Below are 19,392 nucleotides of genomic sequence, written 5' to 3'. Positions count from 1 at the left end.
AGTTGCGTCGAACAGCAGACCACGGCCCTTACTCAAACATTCACTGACATTTTTTTGAAGAAAATACATTATGTTATTAATAAAAAATACTGAAATCGATGAAAAAAAATTGTTTTTTCTATGTGATTGAAAAAATTCTCATTTTTTATTTAACACCCGTTAAAAAAATTAATATTTTCGATTCAGCAGAAATTGATGTGCACGAAGAAGATATGAATTTTACGTCCTTTATGACGACGCTTTAGAGAACAGTATTTTTCATCCGAACACATCTTTCCATGATGCGAAAATACGTTTTAAATTGCTGAGGGATCAAATGCTTCATCTGTTCTGCGGTAGATTGATGTGGATGAAGACGGCAACGACGAGGCGAGAAATTTAGAAAAAATGGACGAAAATCTTATATTATTTAGGTGTGGTGCACAAATTACGTAACGCTAAAAACTCGAATTTCGGACCCCCTCCGCCCCTTACGTAACGCAATCCCTATATCTAATACATAGTAAGTAATGCAAACACTTCAATCCGCTCGATCGCATTCGTGCCATTTTTGAACCAAAATTCGTTCACAATCATCGATCCATCGGTGCAGCTGGTGCATTTTCGTAGTGCAAAATCCAAGTGTTTTCCTTCCACGAATATGGCCGTTTGCGACGAATTTTTTCCCTCAAATGCTTCATAACGCCGAGGTAATATTTTCTCAAACTTTAGTTACGGTTTTCCTTTTATTTTGTCGATGTTTTCAATAATGGAAGAGGTGCATGGTCGTCCTGGACGTGGCAAGTCGTTCATCTATTCTCGGCCTTCTTTGAATGCCTTATACCAATCATACACCCGTGTTTTCGACATAGTTCATTCTCCAAATGTATTCTGCAACATTTTTAACGTTTCTTCACGAGAAATTTTATTAGCAACACAAAACATCTCACAATATCTTTGACCAATAGAATGATCCATATAAAAAAATCGCCGAGCAAAAAAACCTGTTCTCGATGATGTCACAAACAAACTAAATGACAGAAAATTGACATTAAGACCACTAACAGTAGTATCAACTTTGAAAAAAAAGTTCAGCGGGAAGATTTGAAAATAACAAATTCTCAATGTTTTTGACAGAATGTAAGTTACACGCAGATACACATGACACCAAAAATAATATTGCTGACCCGATTAACTCATCGCACGAGTGCACCAAAGTACACATTTAGTGCTGAGTTAGGCAAGCGCAATCGATCGTCCGATCGACTTGTCGCCAGGTGTAGGGTTTTGTAGAATAAGCATTTTATTGTAAATTCATTTCGAGCAACAAATAAAGTCAGTTCTGATTTAGACTCCCTTGACAGCAGGTGTGATTCCCTTTTTTAAAAAGAAACTCCACCAGCTGAAATTGTAACTGGCGCCCTCACATGGGACCTTTATATTTGGTAAAAGTATAAGTTCGAGCTGAACGAAGCCACGCTGAGCATCCTGAGGAAGGAACCTTTCATTCCGGACCAAGAGCCGTCCACTGTCAACCAGAGGATTTGAGGGTGAAGGCGCGAAGCAGTGCACCAATTTAAGGAACTTATCCGGAGCAACAAAATAGGACCAAGGACCAAGGCGTTGTCCCGCGACGTTCAATGAGACGTTTCCTGATATTATTGTGAGTACAATAAAGAGAACAGAAAGAAATTAATTTTAAGAAGTGTGAAATCCCAATCATTTGAAAACTAAACTTTAAACGCGACTCGCTTTACTATTTACGAGCGTCTAGACCGGAGCACCTGGGTGCACCCGTAATCGAAACGCTGAATATCACAAAAGTGCTCAACTAACACTAATTAAACAAACTTTAAAAATAGACGAATTGATTAATTCATTAAATTCCCTCCATTTAACAACCACAATGGCAAACCCGATCCCGGATCCCGAACCAATTCCCTCAACCTCAAATTTTTCTCCACGGTTCGTGGTCGATACCTCCTTGTCATTCCACGAGAGAGGCAAAATTCATGCTATCGTGTCCGATCTGCCAGATTTTGTGGGAAACCCCAGAAATGTATCCCAATTCATTCTTGATGTGGAAGAAATCTTGGAACTTTTCCAAGACAAACAAGATTCCTTCCAATATTATCTCATTTTAAAAATTATTCGACGAAAAATTAAAGGTGAAGCTAGTGATATTTTGATCACGAACAACACCCCAAATGATTGGAGGAGTATAAAGGAAGTTCTTCGCCTTTATTACTCTGATAAACGTGATCTGATGACATTAGATCACCAACTAAAATCTACTTCCAGATCTCGAGGTGAATCAATCGAATCTTACTACAGCAAGATCACCGAAATTGTAACGCTGATCAGTTCAGCAATTGTCATGGACGAAGCATGGAAAGACCACGAGTCCACTCTAATAAAACTGTACAATATGATCGCCCTAGACACGTTTATAAGAGGTCTAGGGGAACCTCTTTCGATGTTCTGCAAAAAATTTAAACCAGAAAGCCTCGCAAGAGCATATCACTATTGTATAGACTATCAAAATTTAGACGCAAGAAATGTTCCTTTCAAAGGACATAATTACGCACCGGTTCCTGCTCCCAGATCTAATATTCCGCAACCGCTTCCACCACCACGGCCTTCAAAGCCATTCCAAATAATAAACCAAAGAAACTTTCAACAACCTATGAACCAAAGGAATTTCCAACATCCCACTAATCAAGGAAACTTTCAACAAAAGCCAAATCTTCCTCCCAAGTTAAACTTTCCCAACAAATACAACACCCAACAGCAGAAAGTAGAACCGATGGACGTTGATCAGTTCATATGCTCTAGAATGGTTGATTACGGTAATCGGCAAAAATTTTCTAGGCCCTCATCGGCCTCGATGCAATATCAGTTACCGGAACCAAAACGAGTAGCGCATCAATTAGAAGAATTACCAACAGAAGAGGAATATCTTCTTCAAACTGAAGATGTGAAAACTGATTATGATCAAGAAGAAGTTTCCAACGAATCAGAAGATGAAAACACTGACAAGATTTGTAAAAGATTTTGCCAAAATAGCAAAACCTCTTACAAACCTTTTGAGAGGGGAGAGGAATATAGATTCGAAAAAAGCAATCAAACTTGATATCAATGCCAAAGAAAGTTTTGAAAATTTGACGTCGATTCTTACTGGTGCCGACATTTTAATTTACCTCGATTTCAAAAAACCATTCCTAATTACTACAGATGCATCGAATTACGCGATTGGCGCTGTTCTAAGCCAAGGTGAGATGGGTAAAGACAAACCTATTCACTTTGCATCTCGCACTCTTAATCGTACGGAAGAGAACTTTTCCGCTACGGAAAAAGAGATGCTTGCAATTCACTGGGCACTGAAAGTTTTCAGGAATTATATTTACGGCCAAAAATTTGTCATACTGACTGACCACCAACCGTTAACTTTCTCGTTATCCGCGAAAAATTTTAATGCAAAGCTCAAACGCTGGAAATCTTACCTGGAAGAGCACGACTATGAAATAGTTTACAAGCCCGGTAAATCCAATGTTGTTGCTGATGCATTGAGTCGTTTGCAGGTCAACTCATTAACACCGACGCAACACTCTGCCGATGATGATGATAATAATTATATCATCTCAACAGAAGCCCCTTTGAATGCCTTTCGCCTACAAATAATTTTAGAAACAACAGACACAGCACCCGACGTAATAACCACTAACCCCTTTCCCGGTTTCACAAGAATAACGATAAAAAGGACTAGATACGACGAACCAATTTTAACAGCTTTAATGAAAGAATTTTTTGCACCTTCAAAACTGATTGGTTTACACACAACCGAAGCAATCTTAGGCCAACTACAAGAATTTTACAAAAAGTTTTTCAGCCGATCCGGCCTTTTGAAAATTCGATTCACGCAAAACATTCTTCAAGACATAACCGACCCGGACGTACAACAGAGAATAATACAGGAGACACATGAGAGAGCACACCGTGGTATCGACGAAAATAAACAACAAATTTTGAGGAAATATTATTTTCCGAAATTAACTGATAAAATTCGTCAGTATGTGCGTATTTGCGATCTCTGCAATGAAACCAAATATGACAGACAGCCTCTTGTGATTCCACTTCAAGAAACACCAACACCTAATCTTCCATATGAAATTCTTCACATAGACGTTTTCCAAATCGAATCCAACTACTTTTTATCAAGCCTTGATAAATTTAGTAAGTTTGGACGAATGATCCCCATCAAATCCCGACACGCTGTCCATATTGGTCAAGCAATGTGGGAAACAGTAACAACCTTCATAGTCCCAAATGCAATCGTTGTTGACAACGAACGTGCTTTTCAATCACCCGATATTCGTGGAAAATTGATAGATTTAAATGTAAGGGTATACCTAACTCCCAATAGTAAATCCGAAGTAAACGGACCGGTAGAAAGATTTCATTCTACCATCATCGAACTTTACAGAATCCAAAAACAACTAACCCCCCGTCTACCTCCCCGTAACATAATTCACATAGTTGTGGAAAAGTATAATAACACGATCCACTCAGTTACTTTAAAGAAACCTAAAGAAATTCTATTTGGAAAAAGACAAGACTCAGACGTACCAATCGACCCAGATCGACTAGAACAAATTAGACAGAAAATGTACGACGAAACTATAGTAAAAATCAAAGAAGCCCAAACAAAACAATTAGAAAAGTTCAATAAAAATAGAAAATCCGCCCCACAGTTAGAAGTAGGTCAAATGGTTTACACTAAGGATAAAATTATAAAGCCGAAACATAAAAAATTGTTTAAAAAAACCCATGTGCAAGAAAATAACGAAGTCACCTTCAAAAATGAGAGAAACTCCAAATTACACAAAACGAATGTAAAAAATATTAGTTTGAAATCTTAATCTTTCAGGGTTCAAGCTGCGCTTGGAAATATTATTATCAGGAATGTAAATCAAGACCATGTAGCTGTTGTCCATCTAGAAAATTGCAAGATTATAGAGGGCTATAAGAAGATAGTTCATGAGATAAATACCACTTTCATACAACAAACACTACTGGACATAAAAGACCAAGTACTTATTCGACAAGACAATGATAACGAGATAACAACCATACTAAGACGAAAAATCCTCGAACTCGAGAACAACCTGAAACAAATCAAACCCGGACGAATGAAACGCTGGGATGCACTTGGCAGAGCCTGGAAATGGATGTCCGGCTCCCCAGACGCTGACGACCTCAAAATTATAAATAAAGATTTAAATGATATCTCGGATAACAACAACAAACAAATCAATATAAATGACGAACTGTACCAAGGGGTAGATAATATAACGGATAGCATCAACAAATTGATTATTTCTAACGAAAAAACGAATACAGCAATAGATCTTTTGAACATTATAATGAATTTAGACATTCTAAATGAAGAAATCAGTAACATTCACGATGCAATACTACTAGCAAGACTAGAAATAATAAACAGAAAACTGCTCAACTCTAAAGAGATCGATTTGATAGGTCAGATTCTTAGCAAGCAGGGAATCTCCCCAGTACTTTTGGATGAGGCACTCGGCTTTGCGACCACCACCATTGGAACCAACGGAGAGATCATCTTGTACATCATCAACATCCCCCACTTTGGAAACCTAACGTACCAACATCTTAAAATTGAACCCGTAATATCCAACTCGAAACGCATAAAATTGGATGGCAACGAATACCTCTACGGTGACGATAAACTCTACATTAAAACTGATATTTGTCGTAAATTAGGCAATTGGAGCCTATGTAATCTGTCTGATCTTGAAGACGTCCCAGAAAACAGTTGCATTTTTAACATAATATCTGGCAAAAACAGCAGATGCAATTACGAACAAATTTTACATCATCCAATAGTAACCGAAATGAGTCAAACAACTCTGTTATTGAATGAGGTGAATGACACATTACGAAACACTTGTGGAATATCGAACAGAAACCTAACAGGATCATTTTTGATCACTTATCAGAATTGTTCGGTATCAATAAGAAACTATTTGTTCACAAACCAAGTGATCGAAACAATAAACCAACCGATCTACCTACCCTCTATAGGTTTAGAAATCTCTCAGCACCACATCGATTATCCCATGGATATTCATACATTGAACAAGTTGCACCACAAGAATTTGGAACGTTTGGAAAAGCTGCAATTGACATCGGAGACACATCATTGGACACTCATTGGAGGATTAACCTCCACATCAACAATAATGCTTCTGTTTACTTTTTATGTCTTATTCAGGATCAGACGTCAGTCAGCTACAGTTATCATAACAGAAACCAGAGCAGACGAACCGGAGATGGCTAGCAACAATAAACCTACTTTTTTATTCCAACCCCAGTCGTTAGGAGTCTGACCATTGGCCCTTCGGACCGTTGAACCAGGAGGATCAACACTTAGGAGGAGGGCAGTTACACGCAGATACACATGACACCAAAAATAATATTGCTGACCCGATTAACTCATCGCACGAGTGCACCAAAGTACACATTTAGTGCTGAGTTAGGCAAGCGCAATCGACCGTCCGATCGACTTGTCGCCAGGTGTAGGGTTTTGTAGAATAAGCATTTTATTGTAAATTCATTTCGAGCAACAAATAAAGTCAGTTCTGATTTAGACTCCCTTGACAGCAGGTGTGATTCCCTTTTTTAAAAAGAAACTCCACCAGCTGAAATTGTAACTTGTATATTCAACTTAATAATAAGATTCGTTGAATTAATATAAGGTGAGAACATACATTAATTTAAATATTTTTGACATAGGACTATGTCTTTGCTTTCTATAGGGGGATAACTCTACGAAAAATGTAACGATTCGTTGAGTTTATGCATATAACATAAAATCGTTAGTGCGTCATATGTTGTGTTATATACCATTAGACAGGATATTTATCCAGCAAACCGTTTTTTTAGGACTTTCATTTGATGTATCAAAAGATAAGAAAACACCGATTATGATCATAGTCCTATGTCAAGATCCCGTCCGTGCCCTTAGAATCAGACCCATCAACTTTTTTTGATTAATAATATTTTTACTCTATTATTTACTGATATTTTACTACGCTTTGGGAACCTGCCATCGCGACACGTGCTTTCTTCAAAATACAAACGATCATCAATCGATCAGCTGAACTTGGGCGCTTGCTTGGCAGCCCCACATGTATTGCATTTTATAGTGCTTCATTCCACACAATCCGCATACACTCCGCACACGTTCGTTGTCGAGCAACCGATTCACACCGGTTTGCATATGAATTGCACGTTTTCTCCTAGCCTAGGTTCAGACTAGGTTGAGTGGGGGTGTTCCGGTTGCCGTGTGGCGGGAAGGCGCGCGATCGTTATCACACACAATGCATCTATTCGTTCCGTTCCATTCTCTCTTTCTTGTTCGTCTCGTGATTCCAGTTGTCTCTGAAACCGGTCTGTTTTTGGTGGAAGAGCCGTCACCACGAAATTTTGTTTACTCACATCGCATCATCGGAAAGGGCCACACTTGACAGACGTGTTGTGTTATAATCAGAGTCCCAACTGCCGCCACCGTCTCTACCGCCAACCCGGGTATTCATCCGCACTAATACCACGGTGCAACTTGGTCGTGAACACAAACCCTGCACAGTGGGAGCCTGTCCGGTAGTGCCAGAACGACGGATCGTAACTGTTGTTCAGTATTTAAGCGGTCGCGTTCTGATGAAGGTCAGTAGATCACTGGCAACGATTTGGAGTGGAGCATCTCGGCTAGGGGCAGTGATTGTAGCTGAAAGAAAGTATCCGGCTTCCAAAAATGGATCATTGATTGTGCCCTCACTTCACTGCAGCGCAACACGTTTTGTGGTGTCGTTATTGTTGAGTAGTTTTTTTTTATAGTTTTGTTGAATTGTTCTTTTAGAACACAATAGTAATAGTGCTACTGCGAATATGCGTTCTTCAACGGCAATGAACAGCTGGCGATTAGGGTTAAGTGGGTTATTGTGCGCTCTTATCTGTGATATTGGTGGTGTGAATGGGGCAGCGTTTAAATCACCTAACAGCGATGGTAAGTGTAGACTGTTTCTATTCTGAATGGGGTTCAGGTTTTCATGAACAATAATTAGTTAGATAAACAATATTGGTTTCCTTTTCGAATTCGCAATGGAAATATTCAAATGTTTACAGCACACACCTTCGTGTCTTCATTCAATATTGTTTTTCATATGGAAATATTTGCGATGGATAGCTAAAAATACGTGCTTTTTGTTAATCCAAAAAGAATCCGAAAGCAATAAAAATACCCGCTGACATTGCATTCACGACGTGTGATCTTGTGACATTGACGAAAATGTTGATTGCTTCAAGTGTACTTGATTAGACACTTATTTTGAAGCCATTTACTAAGCACTTGCTGTTGCTTAGCCATCACAATAAAGCTTATAAATTATAATAATTTTTTTTTCTAATCTATTGAGATGTTATTTTTGTCTTAGCGCTTTTGAAGAAATCCTAAATGAGGTGGATTTATTTGGTTTCAGAATATTTTTATTTTATACTTGCTGACCCGGCAAACTTCGTCCCGCCCAAAATTTATTTTTTGTTATCACATCCGCGTTTTCTTACTAAGCGCACGTTCATGGGACCAATCGCAGAACTTTTCGTTGATTGATATTCTAATCTACCATTCAAAATTATTTTTTTACTATAAAATTTCAGTACTTCTACCAAAACTCGACATTACAATATTAGATTAATTTCAGACACAATTCTCGTGCAAGATTTTTCATCCACTCGCAAATAACATGTTTTTCCGTTACATGGAATAAATGTTTGATACAGAAAATATGATAGAATGAAGACACTCCGAGAGAGGCTCTCGAGTTTTGCTCTTATCAATACATTTGGCGATCCATTTTTATTTATATAGATAGAAGACGATATAGGAGTGTGTTTTATCACATCATAATCCATTTCCACTTTTGAACGAAGATCAATTTCGTTACCGCAAACATCAAACGGACTAAAAACGCTTGTCAATATGTAATTGTAGAACACATGCGGATTGAATTTTTGGAATTTTCCCATTTTCCTTCAGAGTTTTCCGAAAAATTTCAATTATCATGTTGGGTAGGAATATGTGTCTTATTTTTACCCCTCTCCATTCCAGAGAAGTGAGGGGTGCCATACCATCATAGAAACATTTCTCGTACCCAAAGTATGGCAGCCCCCCCTTAGAGAGGGGGGGGGGGGAGTGTCGAACTACCATAGAAACGTTTATCGATCCCTAAAACCTCTATAAGCTAAGTTTGATTCAATTTGTTTGATTAGTTCTCGACTTGTTCAGCACCCTCCCTCCATCCCCTCTTTAGAGAGGGGAAAGGAGTTTCAAACCACCATAAAACAGCTATTGTTCCCTAAAACCTCCATATGCCAAATTTGGTTCCATTCGCTTGATTTGTTCTCGAGTCATGTAGAAATTTGTGTTTCTTTCTCGTGGAAGGTAGCAAAGAAACGCCATTCTACTTCTTATCCGTAAACTTTTTTGAAATTACACAGACTGGCGAAATTATTTTTGTAGTGTGCTGCCGATAAAGCGGACATGAAAGTCATTTTATTTTTCTGACAAATTTAATTTATTTTTCTCTAAACAACTGCACAGTCACAGTGTAGTGTGTTAAAACTTCTGAAATAACTATAAAGCTTACGTTTTATAGTTTACCATCTTTTTTGTAGCATATTTCAAATGGGAGAATAGTTGCTTGCGAGTTATTCCAGTGATAACCCTGTGTCGCATTTTGAATTATGAATAAATAATTCTCTGTAAAATCACAAATTACTATTATTTCTCCTTGTGTCAAAGATTTTGTTTTAATTTCGCAAAAAAGCAGATCGCTGTTTGTAAATATCGTCATGCTCTATGAGTTTGTCTACTTTATCAACAAAATACGGCACAAATTCATCGATTGGATTCAAAATTGATGAATTGATGATTTGGAGACACAATCCAAACAGCACTAGAGCTTTATGATTGGGCAGTTAAACAAAATGACAAATGTATCACGAAGTTGAATTTCTGTTACGTATCTGAAGAACAGCATACAAAAAAGGCAAGTGAACTTGAGGAACTATTCCATCACGCGAAAACAATATCGGGAACACAGAAAAATCATTGCTTTATTCCTGTAGATGAAAATAAAATCGCAGCTAAAAGTTTTCGAATTCAGTGGATGATCCCGAAATCTTCAAAATGTTAGATAAAAAGATAAAAATAGGAATAGTACAAATGTATCGTCATATCGATTATTGTATCTCTTAGAATATAAGGTAAATGTTATAAGTTTTATTACATTGGATTTGAAATGAAGACCTCTAAAACACTCATTCAACATTTTTATTATTATTATTTATTATTTTTCTATTTTGATTTTTGTTAGAAAAACTTTTTTGTCTTAAATATGCACAAGTTGCAATGTATGGAAAAGTTGTAGGGCACACATTTATTTACCATTTCATCATAATCTGAGATGACCATTTTGAGAAAATCGACTTTTAGTTTTTAAAACGATTTTTTTTTCAGTGTAGGATTTCAAAAAATATTTTTTTCTGAAAATTCTATTCTTTTCCTAAAACTCTTCCATAGATCACTTTTTTGTAGGACTTACCATTTTCGAGTAAAAAAAATGTTATAAAAAATGGTCAAAAATATTTAGCCCTTTCCATATGTGAGGTCTTCACGCCCAGAAAGTTTCATTAAGTTCTGAGGGGGTCATGCCAATCCCATAGACGAGTTGGCGCGAAATCCGTCTTCTGCTTCTTGTAGCCGTTTCATTAACTTTGATTTATTTGACGAAAAAGGTTCTTTCTTCCGGCTTTCCTTGTCTTTAAGATAGGGGAGAATGATAATTTCGAGCTATGCTATACTTGTAAAGTGAAACATAGCATCATGAACTTCTCGCATAGTACAACCGTTTCCTCGCGCGTCTTTCCATAAAAACCACACGGAAGACAGAATATCATTTTAGTATGGTGAAACAATCCGTAAACCTATCCTTTCCAACAATGCTCCAGTCGTTCATTTTTCGGTTTATAGTGAGAAAAATTGATGCTTTAGTTGCTAGTCAGATTGTTACATTCAGATCCATCTACTGACAAAAAAGTCTTGTTCAAAGCCATGTATTTTGTACTTAGTACTGTTAGGCTTCGTATGTTAGAGACTGTAATTTTCAAAAATCAGGAAGAATCAAAATAAAAATCATGAAGAAATTAGGATAGCTCATATCCGGAGAGTTAGGATCGATTTTTTGGAAAACAAAAGGGTCATTTTTATAGACAGACTTACATATATTCAATATTACTCTACATTTGTACTATTCCGTTCTACAATATTTCAAACAGCAAACAGTATTTTTTATGCTGGCCTGTTTGGAAAATGTCAGCAAGGCTTTGCATACAAAGTAATGTTGTTCGTCAAACATAATTTCGTTATTATTTCTATTTTGATAAGTCTCAAAATATTTGTGCGCAATGAAAATAATTCGAAACTTTGGCTCTGGCTTATATATATTCAGTAAATTTACAACGATCATATATATTGATGAATAAGTTTGGGACAGGTTTGTATCAGAATAATTTAATTCAATGTAAGAATTAGACATGTGCGAACAGGATATCTATTACGAAAGTTCTCATTTTGAGCCAGGAAAACTTTGACAGGGTTCCCAGTATATTTATTACGAATAAATTTCATTCTGATTCTGAAAAATATAAAAATCAGGAGAAATCAGGATAGTTTCTAAACACAGTCGAGGATGAAGGTCAGACAAATTCATGGATGGATGGATTTTCAATCAAAGAAACTTTAAACTTTTTTTCAGTTCATTTGTCTCTAGCCTTGAGAAAGGCCCTTGGCGAAAATTCTACATTCCCGTTTCTCCTATACACTCGCGCCTTGAGAATGGCACACGATTCCACATCGAGACTCGTCCAGCAAACGATGTTCACAAGTCGAATGTCCCAAGATTAATCGACTGATTACGAAAGAAAGGATTTACCTACTGTGTGGGATTTGCAGCATTTCGTCTTGTCTTATACATTTGTTGCAAACTTGCTATCCTTTTGGAACTAATTGAAAGAATTTGAAGACATTTCTGTATCAAAATGAAAATGTAGGCAGCGGTGAACTGGGCGGTTTCTGTGTTATAGGATTGCAATCGAGGGCAAATTATCGCACGAATTTCACGGCGAAATCTGAATTCGCAATTTTTCGCAGATTTTTTGTTGTTCCACAGTACACTCGTATTGCATTGTATTGGAGACAGATGTTCCAAATTAACCTTGAGAGCCACTGCACACATTTACACTGGTCTGCCCATGTTTGCATAGGCGACATAATCACCAACACCGTTAGTATTGGGAAAACGAATTTTTGTTGTTTTTTTGCCTACAAGCGTAACCATGCAAATTTCCAATGAAATAATCTGTCCAGTTCAAGGATATTATCGACAAAAAGAGGGCCTAGAAGATTTTGCGGATTAAAACATATTTTTTCCATTTGGAAAACGCTTACGTCTATTTATGCGGACAATCAATCGTTTCAATGAACATTTGTCCGCATAGCTAGACGTAATCACCAGGTTGTTCTGTCTGTAGCGTTAGTATTTCCGATAATAGTCAAAACGTTTCCATCGGTAGTTTCAGTTGTTATCGGATAAAATCAAATAGGTAAGGAAGAAATTTAGTGAGCTGCCTGGAAAACGTGCTCCGGATTTGTTGCGAGTCTATGATAGTACTTTTTTCCTGAATATTCTGGGATATGATAAGCACAGCAGGTTCGTGTTTATCAATCAATAATATTTGTAACGGCAATCTGCAATGTTGATAATTTTAGCGACATGATTTCCCGATATCACGATCAATCGCATAAAGATGGTGTAGTGACCTATACTGCCGTGATCTCGCAAAGTGACGCAAGCGCCAAAATTGACATTTTACTTTTTATGTTATAGATCGATGAAGAATACCAAATCCTTTCAAATGACTACGAAGTTTTACAGAAATGTGAAAAAATGACCCTTCAAAAGCTTCAAAACGGAGTGGCGTAAGCGCCATTTCCACTGTGATGTGGCGCAAGCGCCATTTCCCTTATAATGTGCCGTAATTTGAATGTGATGAGATGTGATTTTTGATCTGTTCTGATGGCAATAGAATTAACGAGCAGGGACAGCAAATTTCACAACATCTTCCGTACTGGACGTTTAGCACAATGAGAGTCACATGCCATCTGTCTTGTAAAAAACCACTTTTCCTAAAAACTCGTCATGCCAAATATTTTAATCAAAAACAGTCGATCCTCATGCAGTGCTACATTTATAACAGAGATTTTGTTTTAGAACTACAAATCATGTACTTTAAAGCTCTGTTTAAAAGTCTCGTCAAATATTGAAATTCATGAAATCAAACTCATCCTTAAAGAAAAAAATATCCTAGATTGAAGTACATTGCTGTTCTCACATATTGCACATAACGATTGTGACTAAATAGTTAAAACTAATCGATTTAATTGTTGACTACAAGGATTTCCCAATAGTGTCTTTTATCTCCAGGTATCAAGGGACAAAGCATATTGACGATGTACACCTACCTCTCCTATTCAATTTCTCTTCCGGATGAATTGAAGCTGAGTGTTGATCGAATGGTAAATGTTGGATTTGGGGAACAGCTGCACTCATCTAAATTCTCCATCGAGACGCATCTTATAACAAAACTCAAAACTGTATTTGCTTTATATCGGATAATTTCGGACGGCATTATCATATTCAACACGGATGTTTTCAATTGCATTTTGGATTGGAAAAATCGGTGCTGTCCATAATTGTTAAAATCGGGCTCTCAACTACGTTAGCCTACTCGACGCATGCTACAAAGTTGGAAAATGTGTAGAACTTTTCTCCATGATGCTACCTCATACTCCGCTCAACAGCGGCATTTTGTAAAAAATAATTGGAAACAGATTCTCGCATATATTGATGGATGAACGCCAATCGGTTGTGGAAACAGCGATTAAAATTTGCTGTTTCCACAACAAACTGGCGTTGGTAACATAGCTTGAATAAGACTGCATTTTTTCAAAAATTAAGCCGATGGCAATGTTTTTCCATCAATTGTACACAATTTGTACCGATCAGATTTTTCTAATGTACGCGTATGCTGATTATACATGTAATTTTGCGAAAAGTCCCGTACTGAAAAATCTTCCCTCTGTCGCTTGCGTCACATCGCGAAATTACGGCAGTATACCAATACGAAAATATAGGTTATTATAAAATTAAAAAACACAATTGCTTCTCGTTGTTCATCGCAGTGCAGTGTACATAAAATAGTAGTTATATGAGCAGCGTTTCAATGGTTTCTTATATTTATTAGCAAACACTAAGTAATAAGACACTATCATGAAAGGCATGCTTGGACTCTACAAAGAATGTGATTCAAATGTAGATTTAGCTTATAGCACATAATACAGGTAATTGTAGATTTTCGAATGATGTATAAAAGCTGTATGGAACTACTTCTGTTATGTGGACAAACAGTGATTTTTCGGAAACGTTTATTCAAAATTGCTCAAATGTTTTCGAACAAAAAATGTTTGTTCACATGTTGAGCATACGTATTACATTGTGTAGAATGCGAATCAGTGAAAAAGTCGATTTTGTTCATTTTGTCGTTTACGTCTCCTATACAAACATGGGCGGTGTTGGTGTCAAACATTAAACAAATTTCAATATTCTGCATTTACAAAGAAACAACAGGATTTTGTACTAAACTTTGTCAGAGAGTTTTTGGATGAGTCTATGTAATACTATATCCTGCTACATTATACAACATAAATACATATATACAGAAAAAAAAAACGATTGGATTATCAGAATAATTTTCAAGAGGTTAATTGATAATAAAACCTATCGACTTCCAGTTTTTATAATCGTCTAAATTTCAATTAGCCGAAAACCTTTTGTTAGACTAATATTATCCCTGCGTTCAAATCTTTGTTGCTTTGCTTGATCCATTTTGGTAAGCCGCTCGTTGTCTTATGGCTATCAAGTGATTACAATCGAACAAAACAATCAAAAATACGAACGTCAACTTAACATTAACTGCATTTGGTTTCACGTTTTCGCCCTCGTCTCTTAGTTTACACGCGCATTCCATTTAAATTAACCTATCTCATTATAGTGCGGAATCCCCGAGAATTTACGTTATAGTATACAAAACACGTGTCTTTTTTGTTCGTTTGTAAATAATGGCAAAATTGAACATCTGGGGAATCACACAAAATGTTCACTTTCAAATTCGCTCCAATGTCGCTAACGATTAACTATTTATTTTTCTCTCTCTCTCTCTCTTTCCTCCCAACAAAACAAAACAGACCCCCTCTTCTGGCGCCGTCATGCTGAATCGCATCTGAAAAGAGTTCTCCAGTATGACGCCAACCGGGGTGGCACAGGGGTGGCGAAAAACGTGATTATCTTCGTGGGAGATGGAATGGGCATCGCTTCGCTGTCCACCGGTCGCATCTACAAGGGACAGCTGGCGGGCCACTCGGGTGAAGAGGAGACGCTCAGTTTCGATCACTTCCCGAATACGGGCTTCTCGAAGACCTACACCACCGACCGACAGGTGCCGGATTCGGCCGGTACGGCTACCGCCATGTTCACTGGGGTGAAGACTAAAAACGCGGTGATTGGGGTGGACAACACGGTGACGGAGACCAGCGAGGCTGCGGCCACGGTGAGTAACATTATGGAGTGGGCCCAAGAGGCTGGCAAGCGGACTGGGATCGTTACAACGACGAGGGTTACGCATGCGACGCCCGCAGCGGCATTCGCGCATTCTTTCAACAGGAACTGGGAGTGTGAGGTCAAGATTCCGATGCATCTCAGGAACAAAACGAAGGATATTGCGAGGCAGTTGGTGGAAGATAGCACGGGGAGGAAACTTAATGTGATTATGGGTGGTGGTCGAAGTGCGTTTGGGGCTGCGATTCCCGATCACCTGAAGGTTCGGTTGCAGTTCAACGGGGCTATGGAGAAGCCTTGCGTGCGGCAGGATGGGCGAGATCTTGTGAAGGTTTGGTTGGACAATAAAAACGGTTCGGCGGCGGAGTATGTGTGGAACACTGCTCAGTTAATGAACGCTGCCGTTGATGAACTGGACTATTTGTTTGGCCTGTTCGCTGATGAGCATTTGTCTTATGAACGAGTGCGCGACACGAGTAGCGATGGGGAACCTTCGCTTTCCGAAATGACCGAGAAGGCTATACGAATGTTGAGGAGGAAAAACTCGAACGGATTTGTGCTGATGGTCGAGGGAGGTAGAATAGATCATGCCCATCATCAAAATCATGCCCATTTGGCGCTGATGGAAGTTGTTGAATTCGATCGAGCCATTGAAAAAGCGCTCGGAATGGTAGATTTGGAGGAAACCCTCATCATAGTCACGGCTGATCATTCACATGCAATGACCTTCAATGGATATCCGGACAGAGGAAATGATATCTTAGGTAATAAATGCTCTTGAAAGAATTGCTTTTCGATGATTCAACTGATTATACATTGCAGGTTTAGGAAACCGTCCGGATAAACCACCCTATGAAACGATCACCTACGCAAATGGACCCGGTTTCAAGGCTCATCGTGGCAACGTCAGCTTGGAAGAACCCCTGAGTGACGGTGTTTGGATCCCAGTGGAAAAAATGGATCGTTCTGCGATCGATTATCGACATTTGGCTGCCATTCCGCTGGATGATGAAACCCACGGCGGTGAGGATGTGGCGGTGTTTGCTGCTGGACCCGGTTCCGAGCTGATCAGGGGGACTTTCGAGCAGAACTATATCGGCTATGTGATGAGTTACGCAGGATGTATAGGACCGGCCAAAACACTCAACAGAGCTTGTTTGGGTAGAAAGATATCCAAATCTGGGACGACATCAACATACCGACTCAGTATCATTCCTCAACTGTTGATCAGTATTTTGGTAACAAAGTTGTGCTTTAGTTTGTAGTCAAAATCAGTTCGATATTAAGGTTATACAGCTTTATCTGTAAAGAATTCCTCCTTTTAAGTAATCATAAGTCAAAATAAAAAGTACGAGATATGAAATACGTGGATAAATTTCAATAAAGAAACAAATGCAAACACACGTGTTTCCCACGAGTCGATCACGACTTTGTTTCGGGAACGACTTTACGACGAAATTCACAGCAGCCGTAACGATCTGCGTCAACGCTCCCATCTTTAGTCGAATGTTTTCCCTGAGTAAATTATTCATCACCAGAAGTGTCACAGCTGTTGAAACAACAGCTCTTATTGATGCTGCGTGTTATTTTGTCTGGGTTCGAGTGTTGCAGCGTCACGTTTGGCGTGACTTGCAAGAGATAAGCCCACCCAAAAGTGACCGTCACATCGAGATTATGCATGACATTTACAACTGCTATCAATTTTGTTCCAGTTCAGTCATGCTGTAAGGTTACATTATTTTTGTTTTCTCAAATGTTCATATAGTTAGAATACGATTCACGATCAATAAGTTTAATGGTCACAGAAAATCTGAACAAGAAGAGTTTACTTTCAGCTATCGATGTTAAAATCTGGTCTATGATCAGAATGCGATGTATCGATGCATTTTTTAAATTCTCTCAATGTTGTTGCATAGTATGATATGCAAGATTCTTCGAATTCACTATCTGGCCACTGGCAGTTAATCAATTAGCTGTTTTGTCAACATGTAATTTCCAGCTTTTTTTCAATCGGTAGAAGAAATTATAGACAAGGTGACATCAAAATATGAAATGAAACATTATCAAATATAATCTCACCGTACTTTATTACCACTCATTTCCATCCAAACAAACATTTAGGGGAGGTGGGAGTAAAACGGATATGTTAAGAAGAATTTCAATTATAAAGGGTGTGTCACATCAAATTGCATCACGGAAAAAACGCTGTAGAAATTCGCCCAGTAGACCGATCCTTTTGAAAATTTTAGACAGTAAAATAAAAACTATTAAACAACTTTTGGTATTTTCTTTTTATTCATACTTCGAGCCTAAGCCCGTATGCTCGCACCTTCCTCTTTACCCCGTCCATAAGGTTCTGTACAACGTCAGGTTGTAGTTTTTTTTGAACAGAAATCCATTTTCTCTTGAAGTCCGCCTCCGATTTGACAACTTTTGGGTTCTTCCGGAGGGCCTGCTTCATAATCGCCCAATATTTCTCTATTGGGCGAAGCTCCGGCGCGTTGGGTGGGTTCATTTCCTTTGGCACGAAAGTGACCCCGTTGGCTTCGTACCACTCCAACACGTCCTTTGAATAGTGGCACGAAGCGAGATCCGGCCAGAAGATGGTCGGGCCCTCGTGCTGCTTCAATAGTGGTAGTAAGCGCTTCTGTAGGCACTCCTTGAGGTAAACCTGCCCGTTTACCGTGCCGGTCATCACAAAGGGGGCGTTCCGCTTTCCGCAAGAGCAGATCGCTTGCCACACCATGTACTTTTTGGCAAACTTAGTTTCTGCTTGCGAATCTCCTCCGGAACACTGAATTTGTCCTCTACGGAGAAGAACAACAGGCCCGGCAGCTAACGAAAGTCCGCTTTGACGTAGGTTTCGTCGTCCATTACCAGGCAATGCGGCTTCGTCAGCATTTCGGTGTACAGCTTCCGGGCTCGCGTCTTCCCCACCATGTTTTGCCTTTCGTCGCGGTTAGGAGCCTTCTGAACCTTGTATGTACGCAGGCCCTCCCGCTGCTTGGTCCGCTGGACGAATGAACTTGACAAATTCAGCTTATTGGCGACATCCCGGACCGAACTTCTCGGATCACGTCTAAACAAGCGCGTAGTTACTTGTTATCTTTTTCACTGACGGAGCATCCATTTTTGCCGTTCTTCACCTTCCGGTCGATGATTAGGTTCTCGAAGTATCGTTTTAGTACTCTGCTGACCGTGGATTGGACTATTCCAGGCATCTTACCGATGTCCCGATGTGACAACTCCGGATTCTCGAAATGAGTGCACAGGATTAATTCACGACGCTCTTTTTCATTCGACGACATTTTTCCAAATTTACAAAAATTTAAAGTGAAGCATGGTCAACGTGATCTATACACTCTTATCTGATTATCTGAGCTGAAGATATAATTCCTAAAAATTAAATTTCTACAGCGTTTTTTCCGTGATGCAATTTGATGAGACACACCCTTTATCTTTGGAAACGCATGTTTCCCAAAACTTTGATGAAGTTTCTGCAATTCGATATACTGTTTTTCTACCTAATTGGCCAAATATTTGACAAAAAACAGGAAGTGGGTTATATCTATGGTATAACCGCAAGGGTGAC

At 38.7% G+C, this 19,392-nt stretch overlaps 1 protein-coding gene across 1 annotated transcript; it reads left to right on the top strand.

Annotated features, from left to right (window-relative positions):
• Nucleotides 1-7,622: 7,622 nt before the first annotated feature.
• LOC129769325 (alkaline phosphatase 4-like) lies at nt 7,623-17,163 on the top strand. The gene is made up of 3 exons (XM_055771527.1): nt 7,623-8,074; nt 15,431-16,564; nt 16,623-17,163. Exons 1-3 carry the CDS (start codon nt 7,957-7,959, stop codon nt 17,063-17,065), a joined length of 1,695 nt encoding a protein of 564 aa, XP_055627502.1. The 5' UTR covers nt 7,623-7,956; the 3' UTR covers nt 17,066-17,163.
• The last annotated feature ends 2,229 nt before the right edge of the window (nt 17,164-19,392 follow it).

This window comes from Toxorhynchites rutilus, chromosome 2, assembly GCF_029784135.1.
Source record: "Toxorhynchites rutilus septentrionalis strain SRP chromosome 2, ASM2978413v1, whole genome shotgun sequence".
Taxonomy (NCBI): Eukaryota; Metazoa; Arthropoda; class Insecta; order Diptera; family Culicidae; genus Toxorhynchites; species Toxorhynchites rutilus.
The sequence above is the reverse complement of the archived record's forward strand: the minus strand, read 5'-3'. Positions and strand labels throughout refer to the sequence as shown.

Bases quoted from the DNA above. Each gene is read 5' to 3' on its own strand.
- LOC129769325 (XM_055771527.1), top strand. From the start codon at position 7,957: ATGCGTTCTTCAACGGCAATGAACAGCTGGCGATTAGGGTTAAGTGGG. The intron at 8,075-15,430 runs GTAAGTGTAGAC...AAAACAAAACAG, and splicing joins TAAATCACCTAACAGCGATG to ACCCCCTCTTCTGGCGCCGT. The intron at 16,565-16,622 runs GTAATAAATGCT...TATACATTGCAG, and splicing joins CAGAGGAAATGATATCTTAG to GTTTAGGAAACCGTCCGGAT.